The 27,564-nt window shown below is 46.3% G+C and overlaps 2 protein-coding genes across 7 annotated transcripts; one reads left to right on the forward strand and one right to left on the reverse strand.

Moving 5' to 3' along the window:
* Window positions 1-447: 447 nt before the first annotated feature.
* Window positions 448-16,817, forward strand: DDB2 (damage specific DNA binding protein 2). 3 transcript variants are annotated; one of them, XM_069471318.1, is made up of 10 exons: window positions 448-736; window positions 1,804-1,940; window positions 2,304-2,495; window positions 10,887-11,032; window positions 12,661-12,760; window positions 12,851-13,028; window positions 13,359-13,501; window positions 15,706-15,870; window positions 16,018-16,063; window positions 16,375-16,817. In XM_069471318.1, the coding sequence occupies exons 1-10, from the start codon at window positions 613-615 to the stop codon at window positions 16,422-16,424; spliced, it is 1,281 nt and encodes a 426-aa protein (XP_069327419.1). In that variant the 5' UTR covers window positions 448-612; the 3' UTR covers window positions 16,425-16,817. The 3 variants fall into 3 exon arrangements, with proteins under 3 accessions (XP_069327419.1, XP_069327420.1, XP_069327421.1); XM_069471319.1 differs by lacking the exon at window positions 2,304-2,495; XM_069471320.1 differs by lacking the exons at window positions 10,887-11,032; window positions 12,661-12,760; window positions 12,851-13,028; window positions 13,359-13,501.
* Window positions 16,818-16,845: 28 nt separating this feature from the next.
* On the reverse strand, window positions 16,846-24,220 carry ACP2 (acid phosphatase 2, lysosomal). Of its 4 annotated transcripts, XM_069471321.1 has the most exons (11): window positions 24,083-24,220; window positions 23,555-23,650; window positions 23,144-23,230; window positions 21,892-22,044; window positions 21,689-21,787; window positions 21,520-21,609; window positions 20,928-21,060; window positions 20,069-20,151; window positions 19,851-19,957; window positions 19,556-19,731; window positions 16,846-17,781 (listed from the first exon to the last, which is right to left on the reverse strand). In XM_069471321.1, exons 1-11 carry the CDS (start codon window positions 24,194-24,196, stop codon window positions 17,648-17,650), a joined length of 1,272 nt encoding a protein of 423 aa, XP_069327422.1. In that variant the 5' UTR covers window positions 24,197-24,220; the 3' UTR covers window positions 16,846-17,647. The 4 variants fall into 4 exon arrangements, with proteins under 4 accessions (XP_069327422.1, XP_069327423.1, XP_069327425.1 ...); XM_069471322.1 differs by lacking the exon at window positions 23,555-23,650; XM_069471324.1 differs by lacking the exon at window positions 21,689-21,787 and having other exon boundaries at window positions 21,520-21,637.
* Between the last annotated feature and the right edge of the window lie 3,344 nt (window positions 24,221-27,564).

The raw sequence follows: 27,564 nt of genomic DNA on the forward strand, positions 1-27,564 counted from the left end.
ACAGGAGTTGGAAGAGGTAGTTGACTCCGACTGCACAAACGACAGGCGAGAAGAGCCCAGCTTTCAATGCAGGGAAGGCACTAGCTTTTTACAAAGCAGCCACGCCCCAACTACACCCTCTACGCACCAGTCAATCCCAGTGCCCGCGCGGGCTTCATCACCAATTACAAGGCAGTGAAGGCGGGAGCCAAGGCCTTAACTGGCACCTGGTCTCCTCCCGCGGACCCGCTAAGGCTGGCAGCGCCGCGTCCGAAGAGGCCCGGGGTTGGGCAGCCATCTTTGTTTCTGGCAGGTCGGCCGACCCAGGCGGCAGCAGACCCACCACACAACTCCCTGCGCCCTGTGGAGGCGCGGCCCCGCCCCTCACGCGCTTCCCATCGCTCCGCGCGCCCCCGCCTTGCAGGAAGGGGCGGGGCCTTTGCGAGACGGGTGGGGCCGGAGCGCGAAGCTAGTTTGAACTTGCCCTGGGCATGTTTGGCGGGAAGTTGGCTTAGCTGGACTACCTGTGGCTTCGTGGCTTCCTAGTCCCCGCCTTGTTTCTCCCCAGAAGCTTCTCAATCCTGCCTCCATGATCTCGGCATAGGGCATAGTACCCTTTCGCACGCGAACGCGATGGCTCCCAGGAAACGCTCAGAAACCCAGAAGACCGAGGTTGTGTTACGTTCCAAGAACAAGAGGAACAGAAGTCCCCGGGAGCTGGAGCCCGAGGCCAAGAAGCACTGTGTGAAGGGCTCCGGTACTGCCTATGCCTGCTGCTTTAATATTTCTGCCATTTGGGGTGCTCACGCTGGAGGCTGGAGGGGGAGATGGGTGCTCTTAGTTTCCTGAGGAAGTCCCAGGTTATGGGTGCCTCAGGCTGTGCATTTTGTCTGCAGGTCTTTTGACATCTGAGCGTTTACTTAGACACCCATCCCCCACCCCCAGGTGACAGGAAGAAGCAGATGAGCTCCATAACAACAGGGTTTGTTGGTACCAGGAGTTTTACACACTTTGCTTAAAATAATTCTACCTTTCCTGGCTCTGTGGGTGCTGAATTTCAATAGTCAAGATTGCTAGTTATGTATGTACTTGGTTTCATCTATGAGAGACCTCCCTCCCTTCTTTCCTTCCTTCCTTCCTTCGAAAGCTCCTTCTCTGAGGCTTATTGAGGCTTGAACCTGGGGATATAAAGAACATGAGGGAACTCAAAAGTTGAGCAGGGGCCTGTTGGTCAAGCGGTTTTTGTCCATGAGAAGAAAGAATTGGTTGTCAGGAGGTAGGACCCATAGAGATTGGGTCCTCAAATAGAGTTTGGTGATCCAGGTTGCTTTATTCCTATTCTGATTTACCACCCTAGAAGTAACCTAGTTAACTTAGAACTATTCCAGATGTTTCGATTCCTTCTTTGCCTAAACTGTCGCTTCTACAGTGCTGCCCTAAAATCTTTTCGTTGTGCATTATACGTGATTTTAAAATTGTCACCCAATCCCATCTCAAGTTTTATAGCCCAAACTGGAAAGAGCTTGGCAGTGTACATTATTCTTGTGTGTTTCTTTGGCTGGGCTCTCAGGAACACTGCAAGATTGTATTTAGTTTCACTTAAGAATTAACTGTTTGGGGGAGTGTTTTGGGGAAGGGGCCACATCCCTACTCATTTTTATTTCTTGTGCTTAGGTGAGACTAAACAGACCATGGAAAGACCTTAGGACGTGATGAGACAGATTGGCTTTGCCAAATGAAACAACATAGTTTTCTTTTCTGAGATTTCGGCAGAAAAACCTTTGCTGAGATTGGAGAGGAAAATATGTCTGTTCTGCTTGGCAGGTTCTAGCAGAGGATGTGACTCAGGCTGCCTGTGGGCGGGGTTGGGTAACCTGCAGGTCCCGCCACCATGCCGCAGCATCGTCAGGGCCCTCCACCAGTATAAGTTGGGGAGAGCTGCCTGGCCATCACTACAGCAGGTAAGGTGTTTTTTGGCTGAAGTGCTCAAGGGTATGCATGTGTCTTTTTACTGTTGAATGCTCCGAAATGAAATGATGAGTTGGTTTAGCAGGTGGTCAGACTGTGGTGACTGGCCTACTGGGCACTCAGCCAGTTAGAAAAGTCTTTTGCTGTAAAGGTCCCAGCTGGAATGCACTCTGCCCCTTTGCTTTCCAAGATTAGTCTGTGTACATTGCAAATATTTTTATGCACAGGGCCAGGCAGTTACCCTTCCTTGGGTGGGAGGACTTGGCCCTAGGACTCTTCTATGAAGGAGACAGAGATTGAAAATTCACCCAGGTCTTGGGTTTTAATTCAACTTAATTCTTTTCTCTCTGTGTCAGGGTCTCCAGCAGTCCTTTTTGCACTCTCTGGATTCTTACCGGATATTCCAAAAGGCCGCCCCCTTTGACAGGAGGGCTACATCCTTGGCGTGGCACCCAACTCACCCCAGCACTGTGGCTGTGGGTTCCAAAGGGGGAGATATCATGCTCTGGAACTTTGGCATAAAGGACAAACCCACCTTCATTAAAGGGGTGAGCAGTTCCCCATACCAGGCAATAGTGCTAAAGAAGTATTTGTTGAAGAAATGAAAGGAATATTGATATCATCCAGTAATCATCAGTAAGATGACTGAGATCAAAAGTAACTGTGGGTGTTTTCAAATATGTAAATGGTGATGATATGCAAATATTTTTTGAGTGCCTGCCCTTAAAATATTAGAAGCTATAGACTATTTAAACTATTGATGGCCCACAGAATCTAAGCCCCTTCTTACCTCTTTGACCTCATCTTATACTACTGTCTTTCCTCACTTTCTATGCTTTAGCTACATCAGCAGTTTCTATTTCTGCACCTGGGTCTCTGCATTTGCTGTTCCTCTGATTGGAGCATGCTTTCCCTGGTCTTCTCAGGGCTGGCTCCCTCTTCTCATTCAGGTCTCTGCTCAATATACCTTTTCAGAGAGGCTTTCACTATCCTACTCATAAAGTAGCTCCTACCCAACCCGGTCATTCCCTGTATCATTACTCCACTACATGTTTTCTCCAAATGTTTATCAGTATCTGAAATATTCATGTCTGGGCCCACTAGAAAGTAAGCTGCTTGGCCGGGCGTGTTGGTTCACGCCTGTAATCCTAGCACTCTGGGAGGCTGAGGCGGAGGCGGGAGGATCGCTCGAAGTCAGGAGTTTGAGACCAGCCTGAGCAAGAGCGAGACCCCCGTCTCTACTAAAAAAATAGAAAGAAATTAACCACACAACTAAAACTATATAGAAAAAATTAGCCAGGCATGGTGGCGCATGCCTGTAGTCCCAGTTACTCAGGAGGCTGAGGCAGTAGGATTGCTTGAGCCCAAGAGTTTGAGTTTGCTGTGAGCTAGGCTGATGCTACGGCACTCTAGCCCGGGCAACAGAGTGAGACTCTGTCTCAAAAAAAGAAAAAAAAAGAAAGTAAGCTTCTTGGTGGCAGAGACCTTGCTTTCTGGTTCACCGCTATATCCCCAGTACCTCAAACTAGAACAAAGTTGGGCCTAGAGTAGCTGCTTTATATTTGTTGAATGAATGAGGTGTTTGGAGTGTAACTGAGCAGACCAGGGTATAAGATAACTAACAATACAGCTGCTAAATGCTACAGAACGTGACAGAAGGAAGAGCCTCTTGTGAATTAGCGTTGATTGAGAAGGCTTTGTGGATGAGTGAGGAGTGAGGAAGAGCAATATTTACATAAATGGAGAGAAAAGGAGGAAAGGCATAGTGTGACTGGGATGAAGTTTGGCATGGAGTTTTTAGGGATGGTCTTATTCTCACTAGTGTTTATCATCAGTTGCTGAGAAGTGAATGTGTTGGCCCCTCCAAGACCTTTAGCTTGACGTTGAAGGGCTATACTGTGAAAAGTGATGCTCTGGGTTTAGAGCAAGAGTCACAAACTCATATGCCTCAAGAAACCAAACATATTTAAAAAAATGAATGATGTATGGTGGTACTGTCAGTGGTAAAGTAGAGCTGCTGCCATGCAAGAGCGTAGGTCCTATGACATCAGATCTGATTTTTTCAGACAAAGTCTGAAATCCTCATTTTTTTTTTACATGAAATATCTTGATTTTTAAAAAAAATTGTAAGTACACATAACAATTATCATCTTAGCCATTTAAAAATTGTTTTTGTGATAAAATACATATAAAGTTTATCATCTTAATCATTTTTAGGTGTACAGTTCAGTGGCCTTAAGTAAATTATGTAACCAGCCTCCAGAACTCTTTAACATTAGGACTAAATAGAATTAAACACATATCTGAGTTGGATTCTGCTTCAGCTCACCATTTTTCCAGCTCTGGTTTAGAGGTAGAAGAGATGAGGGGGAACCCAGGATAAGGTCTCTTTGTAAATGGAGGGTTTTGGAGAGTAGCCACCAGAAAAGGCCAGGTGAGACAGGCTTGGGAGACTGGGATTCAAGGTGTGAGATGAGTGTTCAAGAAAGAAGCCAGAAGAAGGGCAGCCTAGAGGAGTGCTGGGGCAGAGCTCGGTGGGTTTCTGCCCAGCTAAAGAGGCAGATGAGCACCAGTAGGGCAGCTTGAAGTGGAAGTCAGAACCCAGAACTCAGGAAGAGATGTGTTTTTTTCCAGGAATGTAGGAGATGGGAATAGAAGAATTTAGCTTAAGCCTGGAGTGGTAAGAAGTAGTTTAATCTGTTTTAGGAGAAGAGCCTCCTGACTAAAAGGGTAATAGCAAGTGCTTTGAATTTGTGCCAGATTGAGACTGCTTTTGTTTTGCATTACCTTTTATTATAGCGTGCATGTAACTGAACTTTTCTTACACTGTAATGGAGATTGGTCTGGCCATTGAGCTTTGTGACTTGCAGGGAGCTAAGTTGGAGCAGAGAGAGGGTATGCTGGCTTGGAGAACTGTCAGATGTTGACAATGGAAAGTTGATTTGAAACCATTTACTGTGGGAGCAGCAGTGCTTCATTTTGTCACTTATTTAGTCATCTGACCTTGGTTCTGTTCTTTACATCTTTCAGGACCTTGGCAAGGGAACACATACTATGTTTTCAAAATGAAAAGAGCTTTATTTTTAATCTTATTATAAAAACAATATATGCCCATCATAAAAAATTCAAACAATACAGAGAAAAGTATAAAGAATAAAGTAAATATGATCTGAAATCCCCAATTTCAGCATCTTTGTGTACATGTATATACCATTCCACACACTCATTCTTCTACTTCCGTTATTACGTGAATATTCTATCATAGAATCTGTTGTGCATTACTTAGTATGTCAGATACTCTAGTTTAATCATTTTATACCAGCGGTGACCATTTAAAAATATCCTGTAATTTCCTCTTTTTCGTAATGCCTTTGTTTTTGGTATGAGGGTAATGCTGACCTCATAAAATGAATTGGGAAGTAGTCCCATCTCTTCTATTTTCTGGAAGAACTTGGGTGGAATTGGTATTCTTTCTTCCTTAAATTTTTTTGTAGAATTGACTAGCAAAGCCATTTGGGGCTAGAGTTTTCTTTTTGTTTTTTTAAATTCTATCTTTATTGAGGTATAATTAACATACTGCACATATTTAAAGTGTACAATTTGATGAGTTTTGATGTATGTATACAATTTTGAAGCCATCACCACAATTAAAATAATAACTATATTAGCCACAAAAATTTCCTCATACCCCTTAGTAATCCATTCCTCTCTAACCTCTGTCCTGTCCCCTGGAAACTGCTAATATAGATTAATTTGCGCTTTCTAGAATTTTATATAAATGAAATCATAGAATATATACTCTCTTTTTCTTGGTCTAGCTTTTCAGTATAATTAGTTGAGATTTGCCTACATTTTTATGTGTATCAATTGTTTTTTTCTTTCTGAATAATGTTCTATTGTATTGCTATACTACAATTTATCCATTTACGTGCGGAAGAACATTTGGATTTTTTTCCAGTTTTTGACAGCAACTAATAAAGCTGCTATGAACATTTGTGTACAAGTATTTGTGTGAATATATGTTTTCATTTTTGGGGGCTAAATACCTATGAGTGGAATGGCTGGATTGTGGGGTAGGAATTGTTTGAAGATATTTTTTAAATTAGAAAAGCCTTTTATATTTACCCACATAATGCCATTTCTAGTGCTTTTCATTCTTTTGTATAATCCAGATTTCCTTTTGGTAACATTTTCCTTCTGCCTGAAGAAATTCTTTTCGTATTTCTTGTAATGCAGACTGGTTGGTGATGAATTCTTTCCACTTTTGTTTGTCTGAAAAAGTATTTTGCCTTAATTTGGGGGGAAGATATTTTTCCTAAGTATAGTATTCTAGGTTTACAGCTTTTTAAAAAATTAATTTTTAATTTATTGACAAAATTGTATATATTTATTGTTTACAACATGTTGGTTTACAGTTTTCCTTCCGTCAGTACTTTAAAGATGATTTCTGATGACAAGTCTGCTATCATCCTTATGTTCCTCTTTGTGGTTTTTCTTTTTTTCTTTAGGCTGCTTTAAAAATGATTATGATATGCTTGGGAGTCATTAAGCTTCTTTGATCTGTAAGTTTATAGTTACTCTCAAGTTTGGAAATTTTTAGGGCAGTATTTTTTCAACTAGTTCAAAAAGAAGAAGAAGAATTCTCCCTCTTTTTTTTTTCTGAGGCTCCAGCTACTACTGACTCCAGTTGGGCTACTAGGTATTGAATGATACTGATACTCTGTTAATTTTTTGCCTGTTTCATTTTGTGTAGTTTCTATTTCTATATTATCATTCACTGATCTTTACTTATATAATATCAAATCTGCTATTAATCCCATCCAATGTATTTTTCATATCAGATACTATATATCATCGCTAGAAGTTTAATTTGGATCTAATTACCCAAGCCATGGTGGCCCATACTAAAATGGAAAGATCACTTGAGCCCAGGTTTTCAAGGTTGCAGTGATTATAAGAGTGCCACTGCATTCCAGCCTGGGTGACAGTGTGAGACCCTGTCTCTCATAAAGAAAACAAAATAATAGGTATAGGTATGTGTATGTTTTCTCTACCTCTGTTCACTGAATGATATACCTTTTGCCCAGATCTTTATTTATTTCCTTAATTTTTTTTAGAGACAGGGTCTCACTCTGTCACCCAGGCTGGAGTGCAGTGACATGATCATAGCTCACTGCTGCCTCAAACTCCTGGGCTCAAACGATCCTTCCACTTCAGCCTCCCAAGTAGCTGAGACTATAGGCACGCACCAACATGCCCAGCTAATTTTTTTTAGAGATGGGATTCTTGCCATGTTGCCCAGGCTGGTCTTGAACTCCTGGGCTCAAGCAATCCTCCCACCTCGGCCTCCTGGGATTACAGTGGGATTACAGTTATGAGGCTCCACCCCTGGCCCCTAGATCTTATTTCTAAATACCATGCTCTACTAAAAGGAATCAGATCTCTCTGGGAATATATTAAATAGCTGATTCCAGAACTAGGGCAAGAAAAGTAGATCGAGTCTCAAATGTCTTGTTTGCCAGACAGTAAAGAAATACTCAAAGAATGATAGGGACATGTCAAAAGGACACAGAAGGTTGCTTGAATGGGCTCCCACTAGCAGGTTCTGGGACAATTAGAGCAATAAAATGTTAAGTAGCAGATTACAACTCATTGAATAAAATAGGAATCTATGAGTCTACACTGATACCAATAAATTAATCATCTGGCAGTTTTGTGATAAGTGAGATATTTACATAGTTTAAAAATAGTTCTCGAGAGGGAAAAAAGAATGACTTTATAGTGGAGAAAACTGTCAGACACTGCCTTAATCAAGTGATCAAAGTTAACCACCAGTAATAGAACAAATCAAAATCATGTGCTACCTGATAGGGTATAGTGAGAAAAATACAGCATCACAAGATATATCCACCAAAGATGCATACTCTCAATCTAATTATGATGAAACTTCAGCCAGTCCCACTTGAGGGACATTCTTCTACAAAATTACTGGCTTGTACTCTTCAAAAGTGGTAAGGGCCTGAGAGTCAAACACTGAGGAAGTATCCCACATTGATGGAGACTACAGAGACATGACAGCTAAATGCAGTGAATGATTCTGGATTGAGTTCTTTTGCTATAAAGGAAGTGATCGGAGAAAATGGTGAAACTTGAATAGTCTTAGTATTAACTGGTAATAATGTTAATTAACTGGTAATAATAAAATTAACAATGTTAATTTCCATCCTGATTTAGCTGGTCTTATGTAGGAAAATGTTCTTTATAGAAAGTATACAATAAGTTATTTTGAGGGTGATGGGACATCATGTTGGCAATTTGTTATCAAATGGTTGCAGAAAAACATTTCTTTTGCTGTTTTTATAACTTCTGTAAGTTTAAGATATAGTAGCTTGAAAATAAAGTAAAAACAAAAGAAAGCAACCCAACAAAGATTGATGTCATTTCTTCCTTAAATATTTAGTATAATTCTCCAATGAAGCCACAAGATCTGGAATTTCTCTTACTGGAAGGTTTTTATTAATAGTTTTGTGTTCAATTTCTTTAATAGCTATAGAACTATAACTACACATTTTCTCTAATCTGTCAGTTTGGCAAGTTTGTATTTTTTTAGTAATTTGCTTATTTCATCTAAATTTTCAAATTTATTGGCATAAAGTTGTTCGTTGATATCTTTTTATTGTAAGATTTATAGTGATGTCTTTTGTTCCATCCATTAAATTGGTTATGTGTGCCTTCTCGTTTTTGGTTAGTCTCACCAGGGATTTATCAATTTTATTATACTTTTCATGGAACCAACTTCAGCTTTGTTGATTTTCCTACTGTGTATTTGTTTTCTGTTTCATTAATTTCTGCTCTTTTTCTTCCTTCTATTTTCTTTGGTTTAGCTTCCTGTTAGTTTTACAACTTCTTGAGATGGAGGTTTAAGTCATTTACTTTTTACCCTTTCTTTTTTTTTTTTTTAATTTTACTTAATTTTATTTTATTTACTTTTTAGAGACAGAGTCTTGCTCTGTTGCCCAGGCTGGCATGCAGTGGGGCAGTCATAGCTCACTGCAGTCTCCTACTCCTGGGCTCAAGCACTCCTCCTCTCCCAAGTAGCTGGGACTACAGGCATGCACCACCACACCTAGCTAATTTTTCTTATTTTTTGTAGAGATAGGGGTCTCACTATGTTGCCCAGGCTGGTCTTGAACTCCTAGCCTCAAGGAATCCTCCCGCCTCACCCTCCAAAATTGCTAGGACTACAGATGTGAGCCACCGTGTCTGGCCCCTTTCTTTTTTTATTATGAATATTTGTGTACAAGTTTTCACCTGAATAAACAACATTCATTTCTCTCGGTTACATATCTGGGAGTGGAATTGCTGAGGGGTCATATAATAATTTTATATTTAATTTTTTTAGGAACTACCAAAAACTTTCAAAGCGTCTACACCATTTTACATTCTCACCAGCAATGTAGGAGGGCTTCAATTTTTCCACACCTTTGTCCATGCTTCTTGTTGTCCATCTTTTTGGTTATAGCCAACCTAGTGGGTGTGAAATACTACCTCATTGTGGCTTTGGTTTACATTTCCCTAATGATTAATGTTGAGCATCTTTTCATGTGCTACTGGCCATTCGTGTATCTTCTCTAGAGAAACGTCTATTGAAATCCTTTGCCTAATTTAAATTAGGCCTATTTTTTAATGTATATTAATCATAATTAGAAATACCAATGGCCTTTTCACATGTATTTCATCAGTTTACACGTTTAATTAAATCACATAATTACAATAAACAGTACAACGGGCATAAACAGGTTTGAGAACAAATATAACTAACCTTTGGCTTGGAAAGCATAGAACTAAACTGGGGGGAGCAGAAGATTGTTTTACTATTATAGCAGCCAGAGTTTGGCAGACCATGGGCATTGGTTAGAATGTTTTTGTCTTTGTTTTAATTTCAATAGATTTAGGGGGTAAAAGTGTCTTTTGTTATATGGATGAATTGTATAATGTTAAAGTCAGGGCTTTTAGTTGGTTAGAATGTTTCCTAGAGGGAATGGAACGTGTCAGTATGCTGAGTTAAGTAGTTGTTGCAGAGGAGACTTGTACAGGTCTGCAAGGCTGGGACAGCCACAGCATAAGGAGACGTGGAGAGGATACTCTTTGGGATGTCAGGTTCTTAAAACGGTGCCTGGTATATAATAAGCACTTGATAAAGTTAAGCCATTGATAAGATTATTTTCATCATCTTTATCTGGATGTCTGAAAAAATAGAAAGGGGCACAGATCTGACTCCCGCCCTCCCTAACCCAGTCCCTGCTCTGAGCTGAAGCTCTTCTAAAAAGAGCACTGTGGGAATAGCAAATGACGGCATATCCACATAATAGAAAATGGAATGCCTCCCAGCAATAAAATGGGATAAGGTAGTGATGTACACAACAACTTGGATGAATCTCAGAGACTTTATGTCGAGTGAAATGAAGGAAGACAGTCTCAAGAGGTTGCACACTGCATGATTCAATTATATGACATTCTATAAAGGCAAAACGCTAGTGATGAAGAACCGATCAGTGGTTGCCACGGGTTGGGGGTGAGGGGAGGGTGTGACTGCACTGGGATAGCATGAGGGACATGAGGGAGTCTTTTGGGATCATGGAACTGTTCTGCATCCTGATTTGGTGATGGTTATTTAAATCTATAAATGTGTTAAAAGTCATAGAACTAATACCCCATATAGTCAAATTTATAGTATGTTAATTTTTAAAAAGTAAAAATGAAGCCCTAAAAAGTGAAGGGCCCTGTGGCAAGCATCCTAGTGTCCAGGCGTGTAAGATGGCCTGGCCCTACGTGCTGGCTGTCTGGCACTTGCACCGAAGCACAGCATGTGTGCCCAGGCCTGGTTCCCCACTTCCTGGCCCATCATCACTCACTGGCTTTTTCCTTCCTCGTGTTAGATTGGAGCTGGAGGGAGCATCACTGGGCTGAAGTTTAACCCTCTCAATGCCAACCAGTTTTTCGCCTCCTCAATGGAGGGAACAACTAGGCTGCAAGACTTTAAAGGCAACACTCTACGAGTTTTTACCAGCTCAGACACCTGCAAGTGAGTAGTTTAAATAGTAGGGGAAAGGGCTTCTAAGCTCTAAGTGTAGTTCTGACAAGAGCATCAAGATCCGCTTTACCCAAACCTGGCGCAGGGAAGAAAGGAAAGGTGTTAGCCACTTTCTACCCTTCCCTCTCTTTTTCAAACTCTTTGGCTGCTCTTACTTTGGGAAGAGCCTCAGCTCTTCTCAGTAAAGGCAAGGCTTCAGCTCTTCTGTTCATCATACCTATTATTTTTTTTTTTTTTTTTTGTTGAGACAGAGTCTCACTTTGTTGCCCAGGCTAGAGTGAGTGCCGTGGCGTCAGCTTAGCTCACAGCAACCTCAAACTCCTGGGCTCAAGCGATCCTACTGCCTCAGCCTCCCGAGTAGCTGGGACTACAGGCATGCGCCACTATGCCCGGCTAATTTTTTCTATATAGATTTTTAGGTGTCCATATAATGTCTTTCTATTTTTAGTAGAGACGGGGTCTCGCTCAGGCTGGTCTCGAACTCCTGACCTTGAGCAATCCACCCGCCTCGGCCTCCCAGAGTGCTAGGATTACAGGCGTGAGCCACCGCGCCCGGCCCATCATACCTATTAATATGTTAGACTAGAGCTTGAATCTCACTAGACAAGTCGACATGGCGTGGGCCAAGAAAGCCCCTTAGACAATGGAGCAGGAACTAAGAACTTCAGACTTAATTCCTCCCGTTCACTGACGTGTAATGACCAGACCAGTTCCTTGAAGGAAGCTTAAGTGGATAGAATTTTGTCCATAAATGCTCTGGACTCCCCAAGAGCAAGTGGCTGGAAAAATAACAAAATGCTTGTCACTTTGATTTCTAGCTGGAGACATGACTCTAAGTGCTCCCTAAGGAATTAAGTGAGGGTGTGGGGGTATAACTAGCACTGGATGTTATCCCAGGCTGCCTCATGGGTAAGAAATACGTGTGCATAATTAGGACAGACTCAGCTACAGGTTACTCTAAACTTTCCTGCTTAAAGATATCCATAGGGGATGGCAAAAGACAGTGTTGCATGGATTTGAGGGTTCAAGAGAAAAAGTATGAATTGGAGCCCTCCTGGCTGGGTGTCAGCATCCCTGAATCCCCCCATCCAATCCCCTCGTCCTCAAGTAGTTTGGGGAACGAAAGAGCTTCTGGGTTGTATGTGCTTTTTTTCCCTAAATGCTCAGAAGGGGGCAGAAGTTCCTTTCTGCCAGCTCTGAGGAACGGAGCTGGGCAATCCCTGTTTGGTTTGTCATCTCTTTGGCCCACGGTGGAGAGTGAAGGGAGAGAACGATAAATGAGGCTTCCACAGAACGTGGAGCTGTGGGGCACACGCTTGCCTGCGGACTTGCCTTGATGGTTCTGAGCTTTGCCTGCTTCAGGGACTCCTACTAGCTGAGGATCCTGGGCCCAGCAGTAACTGGACGAGTTTCTCAGCCCCATCATCCCAGTCCCTGTGGATGGATGGTAGACAAGTCTGAGTGTTCCTCACTGGGAATTCATGGCAAGGCAGTTATTCATTCATTCAACAAGTATTTACTGAATGCCTAAACTGTGGGTTAGACACTGGGGCTGCAACAGTGCATAAATGGACCTGTCTCTGTCCCCAAGAATCTTACAACACAGTCTCTCCCTCCAGCGTCTGGTTTTGTAGCCTGGATGTGTCTGGCAGCAGCCGCATGGTGGTCACAGGAGACAATGTGGGGAACGTGGTCCTGCTGCACATGGATGGCAAGGAGGTGCGTTGTCTGTAGCCCAGGTCCTCCCTGTTCCTCCCTTACCCCCGCCTCGGTTCTGTGTCCCCACCTGAACCGAGCTCTTCTCTGCAGCTTTGGAATCTCAGAATGCACAAAAAGAAAGTGACCCATGTGGCCCTGAACCCATGCTGTGATTGGTTCCTAGCCACAGCCTCCGTAGATCAAACAGTGAAAATCTGGGACCTGCGCCAGGTTAGAGGGAAAGCCAGCTTCCTCTACTCGCTGCCACACAGGCATCCTGTCAACGCAGGTGTGATATCCCGTATCTCATCTCTCCTGCAGACCCTGCCTGTCTAACCACTGCTGGGGTTTCCCCTCAGTGTGGAAGCCAGTAGATCAAACGTTTACCCCTGATAGCATCCGCCAAGCTGATGTCTTAGAACCTTTATGGCTCTGGCTGCCACCATCGGCTGCTGAGTTTCTAGGATATTTTTGTTCACAGCACAGATTCACCTCTTCCCTCCCACTCCTGTCTGCAGAGGAGTGGGAGGGAGGATGCCCCTGCAAGAGAAGGCCTCCAAAGCCCAGGACAACAGGGGGCTCGCGGTTCCTTCAGCTCAGGGGCTTTTCACTTTGCCAGCTTGTTTCAGCCCTGATGGGGCCCGGCTCCTGACCACTGACCAGAAGAGTGAGATCCGGGTTTACTCTGCCTCCCAGTGGGACTGTCCCCTGGGCCTGATCCCGCACCCTCACCGTCACTTCCAGCACCTCACACCCATCAAGGTGAGTGACGGAGGGAAAGGAGCTCGCACAAAGGATCTGTGATCATGAGGACAGCCAGGTGTGCCCACGCTGGGGACGGGCAGGTGTGGTGAGCCTACAACCCCACATCTCTTCTTGCCCTGGCGCAAAGCATCTCTGATCCCTTTGGCTCTCTATGCTTTTATCCCACTTCTGCAATCCCATTTTGTTGGGTTTTCTTTATGTCTGTCTCATAAGCTATTTTCCTGAGTTTTATTCAGCTCAGCCCTGATCTCACTGTGGGCATTTTCTAAGATCCCCACCCTCTGTTCTGTGCTCTTAGTTTCAGTTGCCTGTGTGTACACTTAATCCGCAAACTAACCTTCACCATCTTAGTTTGACTTGCAGGTTTCAGTGGCTTCTAACAATAGAAATAAGTCCTTTATTTTCCCATCTTTTCTCAAGTTCTTGCTAATGGCTTCTCTATCCTTAGTCCCCAAGACTTATAGCCTTCAAGTTTTTTTTTTTTTTTTTTTTTTTGAGACAGAGTCTCACTCTGTTGCCCGGGCTAGAGTGAGTGCCGTGGCTTCAGCCTAGCTCACAGCAACCTCAAACTCCTGGGCTCAAGCGATCCTCCTGCCTCAGCCTCCCGAGTAGCTGGGACTACAGGCATGCGCCACCATGCCCGGCTAATTTTTTTGTATATATATATTTTAGTTGTCCATATAATTTCTTTCTATTTTTAGTAGAGAGGGGGTCTCACTCTTGCTCAGGCTGGTCTCGAACTCCTGACCTCGAGCGATCCACCCGCCTCGGCCTCCCAGAGTGCTAGGATTACAGGCGTGAGCCACCGCGCCCGGCCTCTTCAAGTTTTTTGTTTCCTTCTTGCCCAAGCCCCCATGCAGCTTGAACTCTGCCAGCTGTGCTCGAGTAGTCTATTCTTTCCTAGAGCCACAGATCCTCTTCATTCCTTCAGGTTTCATGCCTGTACTTCTCTGGTCAGTATAACATAGTGGTGGGAAGCACCAGCTTTAGGCAGTCGGACACCCCTAGGTTAGACTCCTTGGGCAAATTACATAAATTTTTCTTTTTGTCTTTGAAACGGGGTCTCACTGTGTCACCCAGGCTAGAGAGTACAGTGGCTATTCACAGGTGCATTCATAGCTCACTGAAGCCTCAAACTCCTGGTCTCAAGCAATCCTCCCACCTCAGCCTCCTAAGTAGCTAGGACTACAGGCACATACCACTGTGCCCAGCTAATCTTTTTTATTTTTTTAGAGATGGGGTCTTGCTGTGTTGCCCAGGCTGGTCTCAAATTCCTGGCCTCAAGCAATCCTCTCACCTCAGTCTCCAAGAAATTACTTACATTTTGGATCTGTTTCCTCATCTGTGAAAAGAGAATAATAGTATCTAACTGATAGGGTTGTTGTGAGGATGAATTAGTATACTTAAAGCACTTGGCACCATGCCTAGCTCCTGGTAAGTATTAATGATGATGATTGAGTACTGAGTGGCCCCCATGTACCTCAGATCAAATCCAGGCTCTTAATAAATAATATCAAGAATCCTTCCCCAGTTGGCATTCCATCTGTCCTCATCTCCCGCTCTATATCCAACCAGGCTACCTTACAGCTTCCCATGTGTGATTTGTTTATTTCTAAGCCATTGCATGTACCATTTCTTTCTTCCTGCTAACCATGTCTTTCCTCTTTCCAAGCTTTCTTGACACGTTTTATTAGGAAAAGCTCATCCAATTCTGTCATTCCAGTAACTGCCAAATTTGTTTTCATTGGGGGAATCTGGGGAACATGGGTAGCCTCCCCTTTTTTAGCCACTAGAGATTCTATACTCAACTCTTAGTTGTTCACATTAATGGAGGAAGGACAGTGGTGGGGTTCCTTCAGAACTTATGTCCCATTTGGTTTTGGTTACCAGAGGCTTTTAGCTTTGTTGTAGGCTTACCTCTTAGGTCAATGTCTGGGTCAGGCTGATGTTATTTATCAGTTGGTATGATCTCAGGGAATGCAAAAGAGAAAGCCTGAAGGTGTCCTAAGGGACAAGGAGGTCAGCTGGGGATTAAAAATTTGCAATGGTAGATGCACTCACAATTGAAAACCATTCTTGTAATTTCACATAGATCTTATCTCCATTATTAAGTTGTTAGCTTGTTAGCGGCAAAGAATACTTCTAGTTTCCTTCTTGATAGTGTTCTGCATTTACTCATGACCAGCCTCTCCATCTCCTAGGCAGCCTGGCATCCTCGGTATAACCTCATTGTTGTGGGCCGATACCCAGATCCTAATTTCAAAAGTTGTAGCCCCTATGAATTAAGGACGATCGATGTGTTTGACGGAAACTCAGGGAAGATGATGTGCCAGCTCTATGACCCAGAATCTTCTGGTATCAGCTCGGTGAGGCTTGGACCTTCAAATAAGGGTGGGAGGAAGCAGGGATTCAACCTTATTGACCACAAATGACCAGAAATTAGTCCTTGTCTGCCCTTCTTTGTCTATCAATACCTTCACCCCCTCCTCATGCTGATACTCTTGTCTCTGCAGCTCAATGAGTTCAATCCCATGGGGGACACGCTGGCCTCTGCAATGGGTGAGTAGAAGCAGGATGTATCCGACTGGCCAAGCCCAACCCTGCTCGCCAAGGTTCAGTGCAGGCTAACCTCAGCCTAGCCCTGCCGCATTCGCCCCACGGCAGCAGCCAGGAAAGATGATGACTGGGAGACGGTAGTCTCTCTGGCCTAGGCCCTGCACCGCTCTTGCTTTGTCTTGGTCATGGCAATGCCTGGCTGCTGCCCACTTTTCTAGTACTTCCTTACCAAATCCTGGGTGCCCTGGGCCAGCCCCAAGCTCTCAGAGACTGGTAATGGAAGGTACAAGTCAGACTGGTCTCCCTCCTCCTAGGTTATCACGTTCTCATTTGGAGCCAGGAGGAAACTGGGACACAGAAATGAGAGACGCTAAGGAAGGTGTGGGCCAAACGACGGCTCGGAGCTCACAATGGGAACAAGTGCTACACGAAGAGGTGGCTGTTTGTTAAAGGTCCAAAAGTATTCAAGTCTTAGGGCTGGAGCACGGGCACTGTGCCATTGGGCATTGTGGGACTGGGATGCTGGCATGTTGCTACTCTGGACTTAGCTCCAGGAACTTCTCCAGAGTTGGTGACCTAGCTGTCCCAAGGGTCCCTGCTGTATCTAGCCTGAAGCCAAGCTGCTTTTCTCCTCTCTTATGTACAGTAGCAGAATGATCAGGTAGTATTTTTTGATTTGTGCTCACTGTTGTCATGGCCAATAAAACCATATCCCACTGAGCTTCTGAGTGGATCTTCCGCCAGTGCCCTGGTCAAAGGGTTCTGTGGGTCTCGGAAATGAAGAGGAGGCACAGAAACAGCACTCACAGTCCAAAACTTTCATTCTCTGGGAGCTGCCTCATCCCTGTTCTGGGCCAGTCAGGAGCTGTGCCACTCACAACCTGCAGTGACCTCAGGTCCCCGGAGACCCCACCCCCGCTGAGGGGGAGAACATTTCATGATTCTGTGTGACAATTCAGCCCCCCCATCTCCCACTCTCCCCCAAGTACAAATACCCTTTGATCTGCTCTAGCTGAAGGGGTGACAGAAATGCCTGAAGCATTATGTTTGATTCTAACGGTGGCCTCAGCCAAAGGAAAACTCGGGTGGGTGGCTGTTGAGTGATCCAGTTCCTTAGTGGCCAATGTCTGTACCCCTGGCGTTGTGCAGTTTTTCCTACTGAAGTAAGCACTGAGAGGCAAGACTGGCCTCTGAGCTACTTGCCAAAGACCCCAGGCCAGAAGAGAAGGAGCAGGGCTTGACTGGAGAGCAAGGCAGATCAGGCACCACTCCGTCAGTTTCTTTATCCCAGGTCCTGAGTGAAAACCGAATACCTGTTTACACCTCAGGTGCTTAGGGAGCGCGGAGGAGGCAAATCCTGTTTGGAGAAAGCCAATGTCCAATACAGTACTTGGTAGACATCAGGCGAGTGAATGCTGAGTGACAGGTGCCATGGCCAAGTCAAGCCCCACTTGCTCATATGGCTGGGGTGATGAGAGGGAGGCCCAACCTGGGGTCTCCTGTCCATGGCTGACGAGCAGCAACAGTCAGGAGCAAGGGCCCAGCCCACCTCCCCTAGGAGGCAGAGGGAAGCGGGCTGAGTGGTTGTCAGGCATGGTCCTCCCCGTCTGCGACGTGGCGGTAGCCAGGAGGCTGGGCCTGCATCCGGAAGAGGATGGTGAGGAGCAGCACTATGAGAAGGAAGAGGATGAAGCCACATACAGCCAAGGCCACGATCACTTCTGGGCATGGGGGAAGGAGAAGAGAAAGGTCATTATTAGCATTCATTCAACAGATACTTGAGCACCTACCACATGCCAGGTACTGTCCTGACATGCAGGGGATACACAAGCAAAGTCTCTGCTCTCATGGAGTTTACATTCTAGGAGAGGAGATCCAAGAAAGGAGCAAATGACAGGAATGAAATTTAGTGACAAATGCTGTAAGGAAAAACAAAACAAGGCAGGTCAGTCAGAGAGGGCATCGTGCAGGAAGTGAGAATTTCAAGAGACCTGTAGTCAATGAGTGAGACACACGAAAATCTGAGAGAACAGTATCTTGGGGCAGGGGACAGGAAGCAAGTGCAAGAGATCCTGATGTGGGAATAAGCTTGGCGTGTTCTAGGATCAGCAAGAAAGTCAGTAACACTAGAGCAGAGTAAGCAAGGGACAAGTAGGCCTGGAAAGCCATGGTAAAGAACTTGGATTTTATTCCATATGTGATGGGAAACCATTGGAAGATTCTGAGGATAGTGACGTGAACTGGTTTATGTTTTAGAAAATCAACTCTGCTGTGCTGAAAGACTAGTAGGGACAAGAATAGAATCAGAACATTAGGAAGCTTTTTAGTAGTTCAGACTAGAGCTGATGATAGACTGGACTAGGGAGACAAGCATCTGTTTAATAGGTTCAGCTGATAGGATCTGACAGTGGACCAGATGTGAGCTATTAGAAAGAGGGTATTCGAAACAACTCCGAGGGTTTTACTATGTCACTAGGTGACTAAAGTGCCAATTACTAAAACAGGGAAGCCTGGAAGAAGAGCAGATTTAGGGGAAGAGCATTTGGTTTTAGATATAGCAACTCTGAGATGTCTTATTTGATATTGACGTAGAGACTTCAATTTGGCAGCTGGATATGAGTCTGTAAGCTCAGAGAAGAGGTCATGAGTCTGCAAGTCATGACAGAAAGATGGAACTTAGCATGGATATGGCATGTAAAGCCAAGAGGTAGGATGAGATGACCTTGGGAGTGCGCACAGATGGAAAAAGGGCCAGGGATGAACCCTGGGCATTCACTGTTTAGTGCGGAGAGGAAGCCAGTAAGGAAGTTGTGTGAAAGTTAGGAGAAAAAACTCTTTAGCCAAGAAAGTGTTTAAGGAAGGAGTGGCCGATTATGTGGTGCTGCTGAAAGGTAAGAGAAGCTAAGAATTGGTCACTGGCTTTTTTTTTTTAAGAGGAGGTCACTGGTCACCTTGACAAGTGTGGCTTTAGTGCTGTGGAAGGTGACAAGACTGCCTGATGTGAGTCTGGAAGAATGGGTCGTCAGGAAGTGAAGCCAAAGTGTAGACAACTCTTTCAAGGATCCGACTCTCAAAGGGAACAGAGGAACAGCGGTAGCTGAGGAAAGATGGGGGTCTCAGAGGTCTTTGTTAGGCTTTTGAGATGGGAGTGATCCAGCAGAGAGGGCAGCTCAGAGGTACCAGAGCTCCTTGTGGAGGTGAGGAGAGACAGAGCCAGTGTGTGAGTGGAGAGGCTGGCCCTAAGTTAGTGGCTCGTACCAGCAAGTAAAGCTGGTAGATCTGGTGATGGGACAATGAGTCACTTCTCTCCTGGTTGTTCTTATCTCAGTGATATAAAGTGAGGGCATCACGTGAGGGTGAGGAGGGGGAAAAGGTATAAAACAGTCTCAGGGAAATGCAGTCAGATGGCCGGAAGCACGACAACCCTCAGATTTGTGGACATGAACTGAAAGTTGGTCTGGGACATGACTAGCACAGGGGCAGAAGGCAGCTCACCTGTGTCTGCAGGACCGCTCGCCAGCTGGCACTCCTGCTCCCAATCCTTGGGCACAACAGCCTCGGTGAGGCGAAGGAAGTCCTGCAGTGGGCAGCGGTGAGGGCAGCCAGGCAGGATCAGCGGCCAGGGGCCCTTGCCACTGTCGTTCCGAAAGTACATCTCCACTGAGAAGTTCCTGAGGGTTGACAGGAGGCAAGACAGCAGCTGCTCAGCATGCCTGTGATTGAGTTCTTGGGCTGCCCTCAGCCACCACCTGACGGTCCCTGCAGAAGATCCACTGATAGTTCCACTCACCCATTATCTTCCTGGTACAGTTCAAATATGTGGCAGGAGGCATAGGGGGCTTGTTCACCATTGTAGACATCCAGTGCCATTTGCAGAGCAACCAGGGTAGTGTCATGCTGTAAGGGAGAGGGGCTCCCCATCAGCACTGCTTGCCTGCACCCCAGGAAGCAAACAGGAAATCCAGCTCCTTGCTTGACATGAGCATGCTGGGGAGTATAGGAGCTTACCGCAGAGTAAACCAGCAGCTTAGGGAGTTGGGAGGTGGTTGCCGTTAAAGTCAGGTTCTTCCGTATCTGAGCCAGCAGGACTCCTAAAGGAGAAAGTCCCCCGTGTCAGTGGCTGCAGCCATCACTGTCTTCTGATCTGACCTATTTGTGCTCCTCTTGCCCTCTGCTAGTCCTGGGTCTGATCAACACAGAGACACTTGAGGTTCATGGGGACCATGTAGTACCCCTGTTTCCTAAGAACTCTCAAATTTACAGAAGGAACCAAAATAAAACAAGGTATCTATCTATATTTCAACACAGAGGTAGAAACCTGCCAGTTTACAAATGAGCTATGAGTCCCTGCCCATGTTGGAAGAAGTACTCCAGTTTGGAACAAATGTAAACTTAAGATTGCTTCCAAACACACAGAGGGTGGCTCCATGCCAGTGTGACTGCCATATGCAGGCTCTGAAAACTGAGCTGTCAAAAAGGTTTAACAGCTGGCACGCCCTTGGGTGCTCAAATGAGGAAACTGCCATGTGTGCTACTCAGCCTTCTCTCAAAATGGCCCCCAGTGGTTCTCTGGAGACAGCTATTCATTTAGGAGAGGGAGGGTTTTCTGATGTGGGTGAAGCTTAAGAATGTGAATAGCAGAAAAGAGCATGCAAACCTGATTGAGGTCAGACAGTGACACACGGGCTAAGAAGCATCAGGAGAATTGGGGAGGCATGGGGACTAATGGGGTAATGGGGGGGTTCTGGGTTTGAAAGAGCAGAAAATGTTTCAGTAGAGAAGGAAGCTAGAGAGAAGCCCCCAATAGCAGGTTTTTAATGCTGTAGGGTCCTGAGGAAGACCGTGACATGCTGCCCCTGTCACTCACCCCCCTGAAGCCGGGCCTTCTCTGCCTGCTCGTAGATCCCGAAGAGAAAGCGGAAGCTGAAGTCCTTTAGCCGGCTCAGACGCTGCATGGTTTGGGGTGAAGCCCAGGGCGGCAGGACCAGCCCGTGTGTTTGCTGTGTATCGCAGCAGGCAGATTAGCTCCCTGGACCTAGGCCAGGGCCTCTCCTGGGGTAGCTCTCTTCCCCAGTGGGAAGGTGCCTGTGTGTGTGATGGAGGGAGGGAGAGGAGAGGTGAGGCGGAGGGGCTGGAACAGTAGCATGGCAGACAGTGTTGAGGCTGCAGGGCACAGGAAAGGAAGCTCAGGCACGCAAAGTGAGACTCAGCAGAAAGGAGTCTGACACCACGAGAGCTCTGGGTGGAGAGGAGTGGGGACTGCTGACAAGTAATAAACCATTTCCCACTCTGAGGTTCTTTTTCACTTGTTAGGGAAGTTCCCGTGTTTCACATGCTGCAGCTTGCCTAGACTTCCCCAGTGGGAATGATCTTGTCCAGGCATTGTGTTCTGTCCTGGGGACCCGGGCCTGCTGAGGGGGAGAGAAGAATGATCACAGCAGGAACCCTAGTGGGCTCACCTCACAGAAGAGCGTGTCATAGACGTTCCAAACAGTCTCCAGCGTCAGATCTGTGAGCCCTGTCTCATTGGCCACCATGTCCAGAAATTGCTATGAAAAATGGATCAGAGGATCAGTGCTGCCCTGGGGGAAGGGCAGTCTGATGACCCCAACCTCAGCCCCCACTCACTGCATTCTGAATGCTCTCGTTCTGATACTCTGGTGTCCGCCGGGTCTCATTCTGCAGCTGCTCATAACGGGGACATGGGCCTAACGGGAACTTCAGCAGCTGTACACCGAAGGGGAAACAGGCAGAGAAGGAGTCTGGGATCAGCAGGCCCATGGCCAGAGCTGTCCCCTCACCACCGCTAGGGAAGGGCTGGCCAGTCTCACCCTGTCCTCAGTAATGGGCACAGTGTGCACAGGGATAGGCTGCCATGAGATGTTTGGGTTGAAGCGCTGCATCCCGCCAGGAGGGAAGAGTCCAGCCAGGTTGGCCTCAGCACTCATGAGAGTACGGTCAAAGTCTGTGCTTCGCACGTAAACCTGCAGAGATGGCAACATGAGTCGTGTGTGTGTGTGTGTGTGTGTGTGTGTGTCAGGTGGGGGGGCAGGGCTTTCTTTGTCCCCTCAGTAGAGCCCCAGAGGAAGAACCTGTTTTTGATGGTTACCTAGCAAACTGTAAACCCACCATGCATTGGGCCCTCCCCACCTCTTTGGCCTTCCCCATCTCTCAAAGGCCCCAACACTCCGCTAGGGGTTGGAGCCTTCACCACTCTGAAGAACTCCTGTGGGAATGGCACTAGTTCACATGCTCCTTCCTCCCAGCCCAAAGTGCTTAGCCAGCAAGGCTTTCTGGTCTGTCTGTCTGATTTTATAACAATGCCTGTCTCCCTATCTAGACCAAGGTTTCTGAGGGCAGACACTGTCTCCAGTCACTCTCCATCCCCCCTTTATAAACTGGCTTAAGACCAGGGAGAAAATATAAAGAACAGAGATAGTGGCTTGTGAAAAGGGAGGAGGAAAGTGGAGAAGGACAAGTTGAGGATGGTGCTGGGCCTCAAGGGAACAATAACAACACCTAGAGGCTCCTGAGACAGTTGTGGCTGAGAGGTAACCAGAGGAACAGCTACCCGCTTCCCTGGGGTGGGGAGAGGACCTCAAGGAGCCAGTCTTCCCTAATGTGCCCTATCGATGTATGTCTTCCCTGCCATCCTTTATCTTGGCCCTGCCTGGTTTATCGTCTGACATCCCCACTATATTCTAAGCTCCATGAAGACACAGATTACATCTGAGTGGTGCACCATTGTGTGCAAAGTGCTAGCACAGTGTTTGGCCCTTAATAAGTACTCAATAAATGTCTTGGCTGGAAAGCCTGTTATTTCAGAGTCAGAAACCACTTTGATAGGCCCTTCCTTAAGTCTGAGTTTGGATGCTTGATCAGTTTTGCCTCTTCCCAGCCAAGCAGAGGCAACTCAGCTTCTAGGGCTATGTTTCAGATAGCTCTTAAATGTCATGTCCTATGGGTGTAACCAGAAATGCAGGAAGGAGGCCAAAGTGCCTGGCCCCACCCTTAGGCTCCCTGAAGGCAGAAGATGAGAACAGCAAATCCCATTCCCGTTGACTCTTGAGCGGCCAGCCTTACCTCTTGCCGGTGGTAAGAGGTGTTTAGAAAGCCATGGTAGCGCTGTCGCAGAGCCTGGCCCAGCTCCCAGTGCTGTAGCATCCCCTCCTGTGGGCAAACCTGAGGGTTAAGAAGGTCTGGAGGGAAGGGATGGCTCACAAGCCCCATGGGGTTTAGGAACTGTTGCTTTCCAGGTTTATCCCTGGCTGGAAGTAGGAGTGGGTTAATCTGATCCCAGAGGTCATTTATTAAGTGGCCAGTTGTGTACAGCACTGTACTGGATACAGACTAAAGAAAGGTTACGAAATCTGGTCAAAGTCAGCACCCATGTGGGAAATAAATAGCAGTTTAGTGAGGCCTCAAGTTCTCTAGCCTGCTCTAGAGGTCACTCATTCTACAGCTCACATGGAGGGAGGCTGGCTTCTGACCCACCTTGGTTAACTGACCAAACCCCTGGGGCCAATCTTCTTCCTGATAGGGGTCCTTGGGATATGTCTTCACTGGTGAACGGTCTCCATGTCGGTACAGCTGAGGAAAGAAAATGGTTTGTCTATAGGTTAGAAGAGTCTCCTTGATGGGGACGCAGAATCTACCTTTGCCCGATGTTAGACAAGGAAGCCTACCCACTGCAAAAGACCCCAGTTCAGGAGTTAGTAACTTCTTCCAGGCTCCAGAGATTCTAACTTGGCTAAAGTGAAAAAAAGATCACCAAAGGCTTCTTAGGGATGAGTCTCTTAACTATTTAACTACTAACCTATACAAGGGTAGACACATCCCAAGGTACTGCCTGATACAGAACTCCTTATTTGGACACTCCACTCCTCCCAAAAACCCAGGGCTGCAGATCAATAGATCAACCTAGCACCCAGGCCAGTCGTTCCCTTCTATGCCAGCTCCTCTTTCTCGAGACCTCGGACCCCCACCAGCCGGCCTTGCGCTTCTAACCCCGTCCCTCCTTACCAAGGTTACGAAGCGCAGACTGCGGGCCTGGATGGATGGCATCACCATAAGGTTCACGCCAAGAAGGAGCTGCACAAGTGCTGCCCGGCTCCAGCCGGGCCGTCTGCCCGCCATCACCGTTGTAGTGTATGCTGCAAAGGGGCTGGAACCTGCTGGGTGGCACCTGCAGCAGCCGCCCGGACGCAGTCGAAAGGACACACGCCGGAAATGCGCTTGCCGCCATCTTGCTTAAGGATGGGCGCGGATGGTGGGAAAAAAGGCGATCTGCGAGAGAATGCGTGTAGGAGGTTAGCGATCTGGCCGCTGCAGAGGAGCGTGGGAATGTAGCGCGACCTCGCGCGGCAGACAGGGCTTGAAGACCTCAACTTGGTAAACAGGGCCATGAGCTCAGGATTGCGTCGGCCGGGGGAGACCCCGTACCAAGGTGGCGCTTGCACTGGGCGGGGCGATGGCCGGGAGAGCGAGCGCCCCCTCTGGCCGGGGTGCTGCCGGGCGTGACCCTAGAGCCGGAGTGGATGCAGAATACGCGCGGGCGAGGGATAGGAAAGTATAGGGGCGCCTCTCTCCACGCCCCTGCCTTTGGGTGGAGTTTGAGCCTTGGCCCTGGCTCTGTTCCCTGGGAGAGGTTTTGTTTGGGGTGCAAGGCGCAGTATGTAAACAGCCCTTTGGACTCCCTGTGTCCTTGAGGTTGCTCCCAGTCTAGCCTACTGCTCATACCCTGAGCAAAGAAAGCTTAACCTTCCAGTCCTTTCCCTGTTCTCCCTCCTGTCGTCTTCCAAGTTTTAGTTCATTAGAATCAAGACACTATGCCCCTTCCCAAAGGAGTTGGGTTGCACAGGATGTTCAGACTTTCCAAACCCATTGAATCCCTAGGGGAATAGTATCAGACCAGAGGGGAGATATTTTGGGGTAAGGGGCAGGCATATTGTGAAGAGGGACTAGGTGGAGTTTCCGCAGAATCAGAGGCCCTCTTGGCCAATTGGGATTCAGATGCAGGCCAGGCACGGTGGCTCATGCCTGTAATCCTAGCACTCTGGGAGGCCGAGGTGGGTGGATCCTTTGAGCTCAAGAGTTCGAGACCAGCCTGAGCAAAAGTGAGACCCCCGTCTCTACTAAAAAAATAGAAAGAAATTATATGGACAACTAAAAATATATATAGAAAAAATTAGCCGGGCATGGTGGCACATGCCTATAGTCCCAGCTACTCGGGAGGCTGAGGCAGGAGGATTGCTTAAGCCCAGGAGTTTGAGGTTGTTGTCAGCTAGGCTGAGGCCATGGCACTCTAGCCTGGGCAACAGAGTGAGACTCTGTCTAAAACAGATGCAGCCAGTTTGGCCTCAGGACTTTATGACTCTGAGCTTGGAGTGAGGCACAGTTGCAGGTCAGACTGTCGGCCTCTTGGGATGCTTTGATTCATATCTGCCCACTAGAAGCAAATCATCTCAGATCTTGGGGAATCAAAATTCATCAGAACTGTCTCTCCTTATTTTGCCCTAGGACTCCAGATCCATTGTATATATGTACCTCAGGATCTAAACCTTGCTTCCAGAGTTATCATGGAGGAGACTGAGGAGTGAATAGAATAAGAACTGAAGGCTGGGTAGCCAAATAGTTAAAATAGTTCCCTTTTTTTTTTTTTTTTTTTTTTTTCTTTTTAAAGAGATGGGGGCCGGGCGCGGTGGCTCACGCCTGTAATCCTAGCACTCTGGGAGGCCGAGGCGGGTGGATCGCTCAAGGTCAGGAGTTCGAGACCAGCCTGAGCAAGAGCGAGACCCCGTCTCTACTAAAAATAGAAAAAAATTATATGGACAACTAAAAATATATATATAGAAAAATTAGCTGGGCATAGTGGCGCATGCCTGTAGTCCCAGCTACTCGGGAGGCTGAGGCAGGAGGATCGCTTGAGCCCAGGAGTTTGAGGTTGCTGTGAGCTAGGCTGACGCCACGGCACTCACTCTAGCCTGGGCAACAAAGTGAGACTCTGTCTCAACAAAAAAAATAAATAAATAAATAAAAAATAAAGAGATGGGGATCTTGCGCTATTACCCAGGAGTGGAGTGGAGTGACACAGTCATGGCCCACTACAGCATGGAACTCCTGGGTTCAGGTGACCAGCCTCCCAGATCACTGGGGTTACAGGCATAAGCCACAGTGTCCAGCAATATTCTTAACCTTATTTAGTCATAAGCCCCTTTATGAATCAGATGAAAATTTTGCCCTCTGTCCTCCAGAAAGCTGCCAACACACACAAGTATAATCTCAAAAGGTTCACAAAGACCATTTGTAGGTTTCATAAATCAGGATCTCTGAATCCCTGATCTAACCTAGTCCTGTTACTTTACAGATTAGAAAACAAACAAACAAAACTTCCGGAGAACGGAAGGGACTTGCCCAAGCCCACACAGTTAAGGAGAATGGATGAAAACCCAAGTTTTGTGCTTCCGAGGTTAATTAATGTTTATAATGGGTTGGTTCTTGCAGGCTACTCAAACTGCATTACTAAACTATATTTGCTGACCCCAAAATACCTTTAAGAAAGTAATTTCTGGCCGGGCATGGTGGCTCAGGCCTGTAATCCTAGCACTCTGGGAGGCCGAGGCGGGAGGATCGCTCAAGGTCAGGAGTTCGAGACCAACCTGAGCAAGAGCGAGACCCCTGTCTCTACTAAAAATAGAAAGAAATGATCTGGACAGCTAAAATTATATATATAGAAAAAATTAGCTGGGCATGGTGGAACATGCCTGTAGTCCCAGCTACTTGGGAGGCTCAGGCAGAAGAAGGATTGTTTAAGCCCAGGAGTTTGAGGTTGCTGTGAGCTTGATGCCACGGCACTCTAGCCAGGGCAAAAGAGCGAGACTCTGTCTCCAAAAAAAAAAAAAAAAAAAGAAAGTAATTTCTGTCAAAGGAAACCTTTTCACATTAGTGGGACTGAATGGGACATGGCTAATTGGCAAAATACTGTGTATTAGTGGGTTTTTTGAGTGTTTTGTTGTAATGTGCTCCTTACTGTCCTTGCAAAGTAGTCAGACCATTGTGCTTTCAGAATGTAAATCTTTGGCTCACCCAATTTTAGCAAGTAGAACAAAAATCCTTCACATTCATCTTTTGCTTTTCTTCCCACTTGTTCAAGTATGTCTATATCCTTTGTGCCTGCAAGTGTCCCATATAGGAGGGATTGATGAAGCAGATATTATTTCGATTTTTGGGGGTTTTTTTTTGAGACAGGGTCTCGCTCTGTTCCCTGGGCTAAAGTGCAGTGGTGTCATCATAGCTCACTGCAACCTCAAACTCCTGGCCTCAAGTGATCCTCTTGCCTTAGCCTCCCAAGTAGCTGGGACTATGGGCACATGCCACCACACCCAGCTAATTTTTTATTTTTGTAGAGACAGGGTCTCATTCTTGCCCAGACTGGTCTGGAACTCCTCAAGTGATCCTCCTGCCTCGACCTCCCAAAGGGCTAGGATTGCAGGTGTGAGCCACCA

The sequence above is a fragment of the Eulemur rufifrons genome, chromosome 6 (genome assembly GCF_041146395.1).
Source record: "Eulemur rufifrons isolate Redbay chromosome 6, OSU_ERuf_1, whole genome shotgun sequence".
NCBI classification, from domain to species: domain Eukaryota; kingdom Metazoa; phylum Chordata; class Mammalia; order Primates; family Lemuridae; genus Eulemur; species Eulemur rufifrons.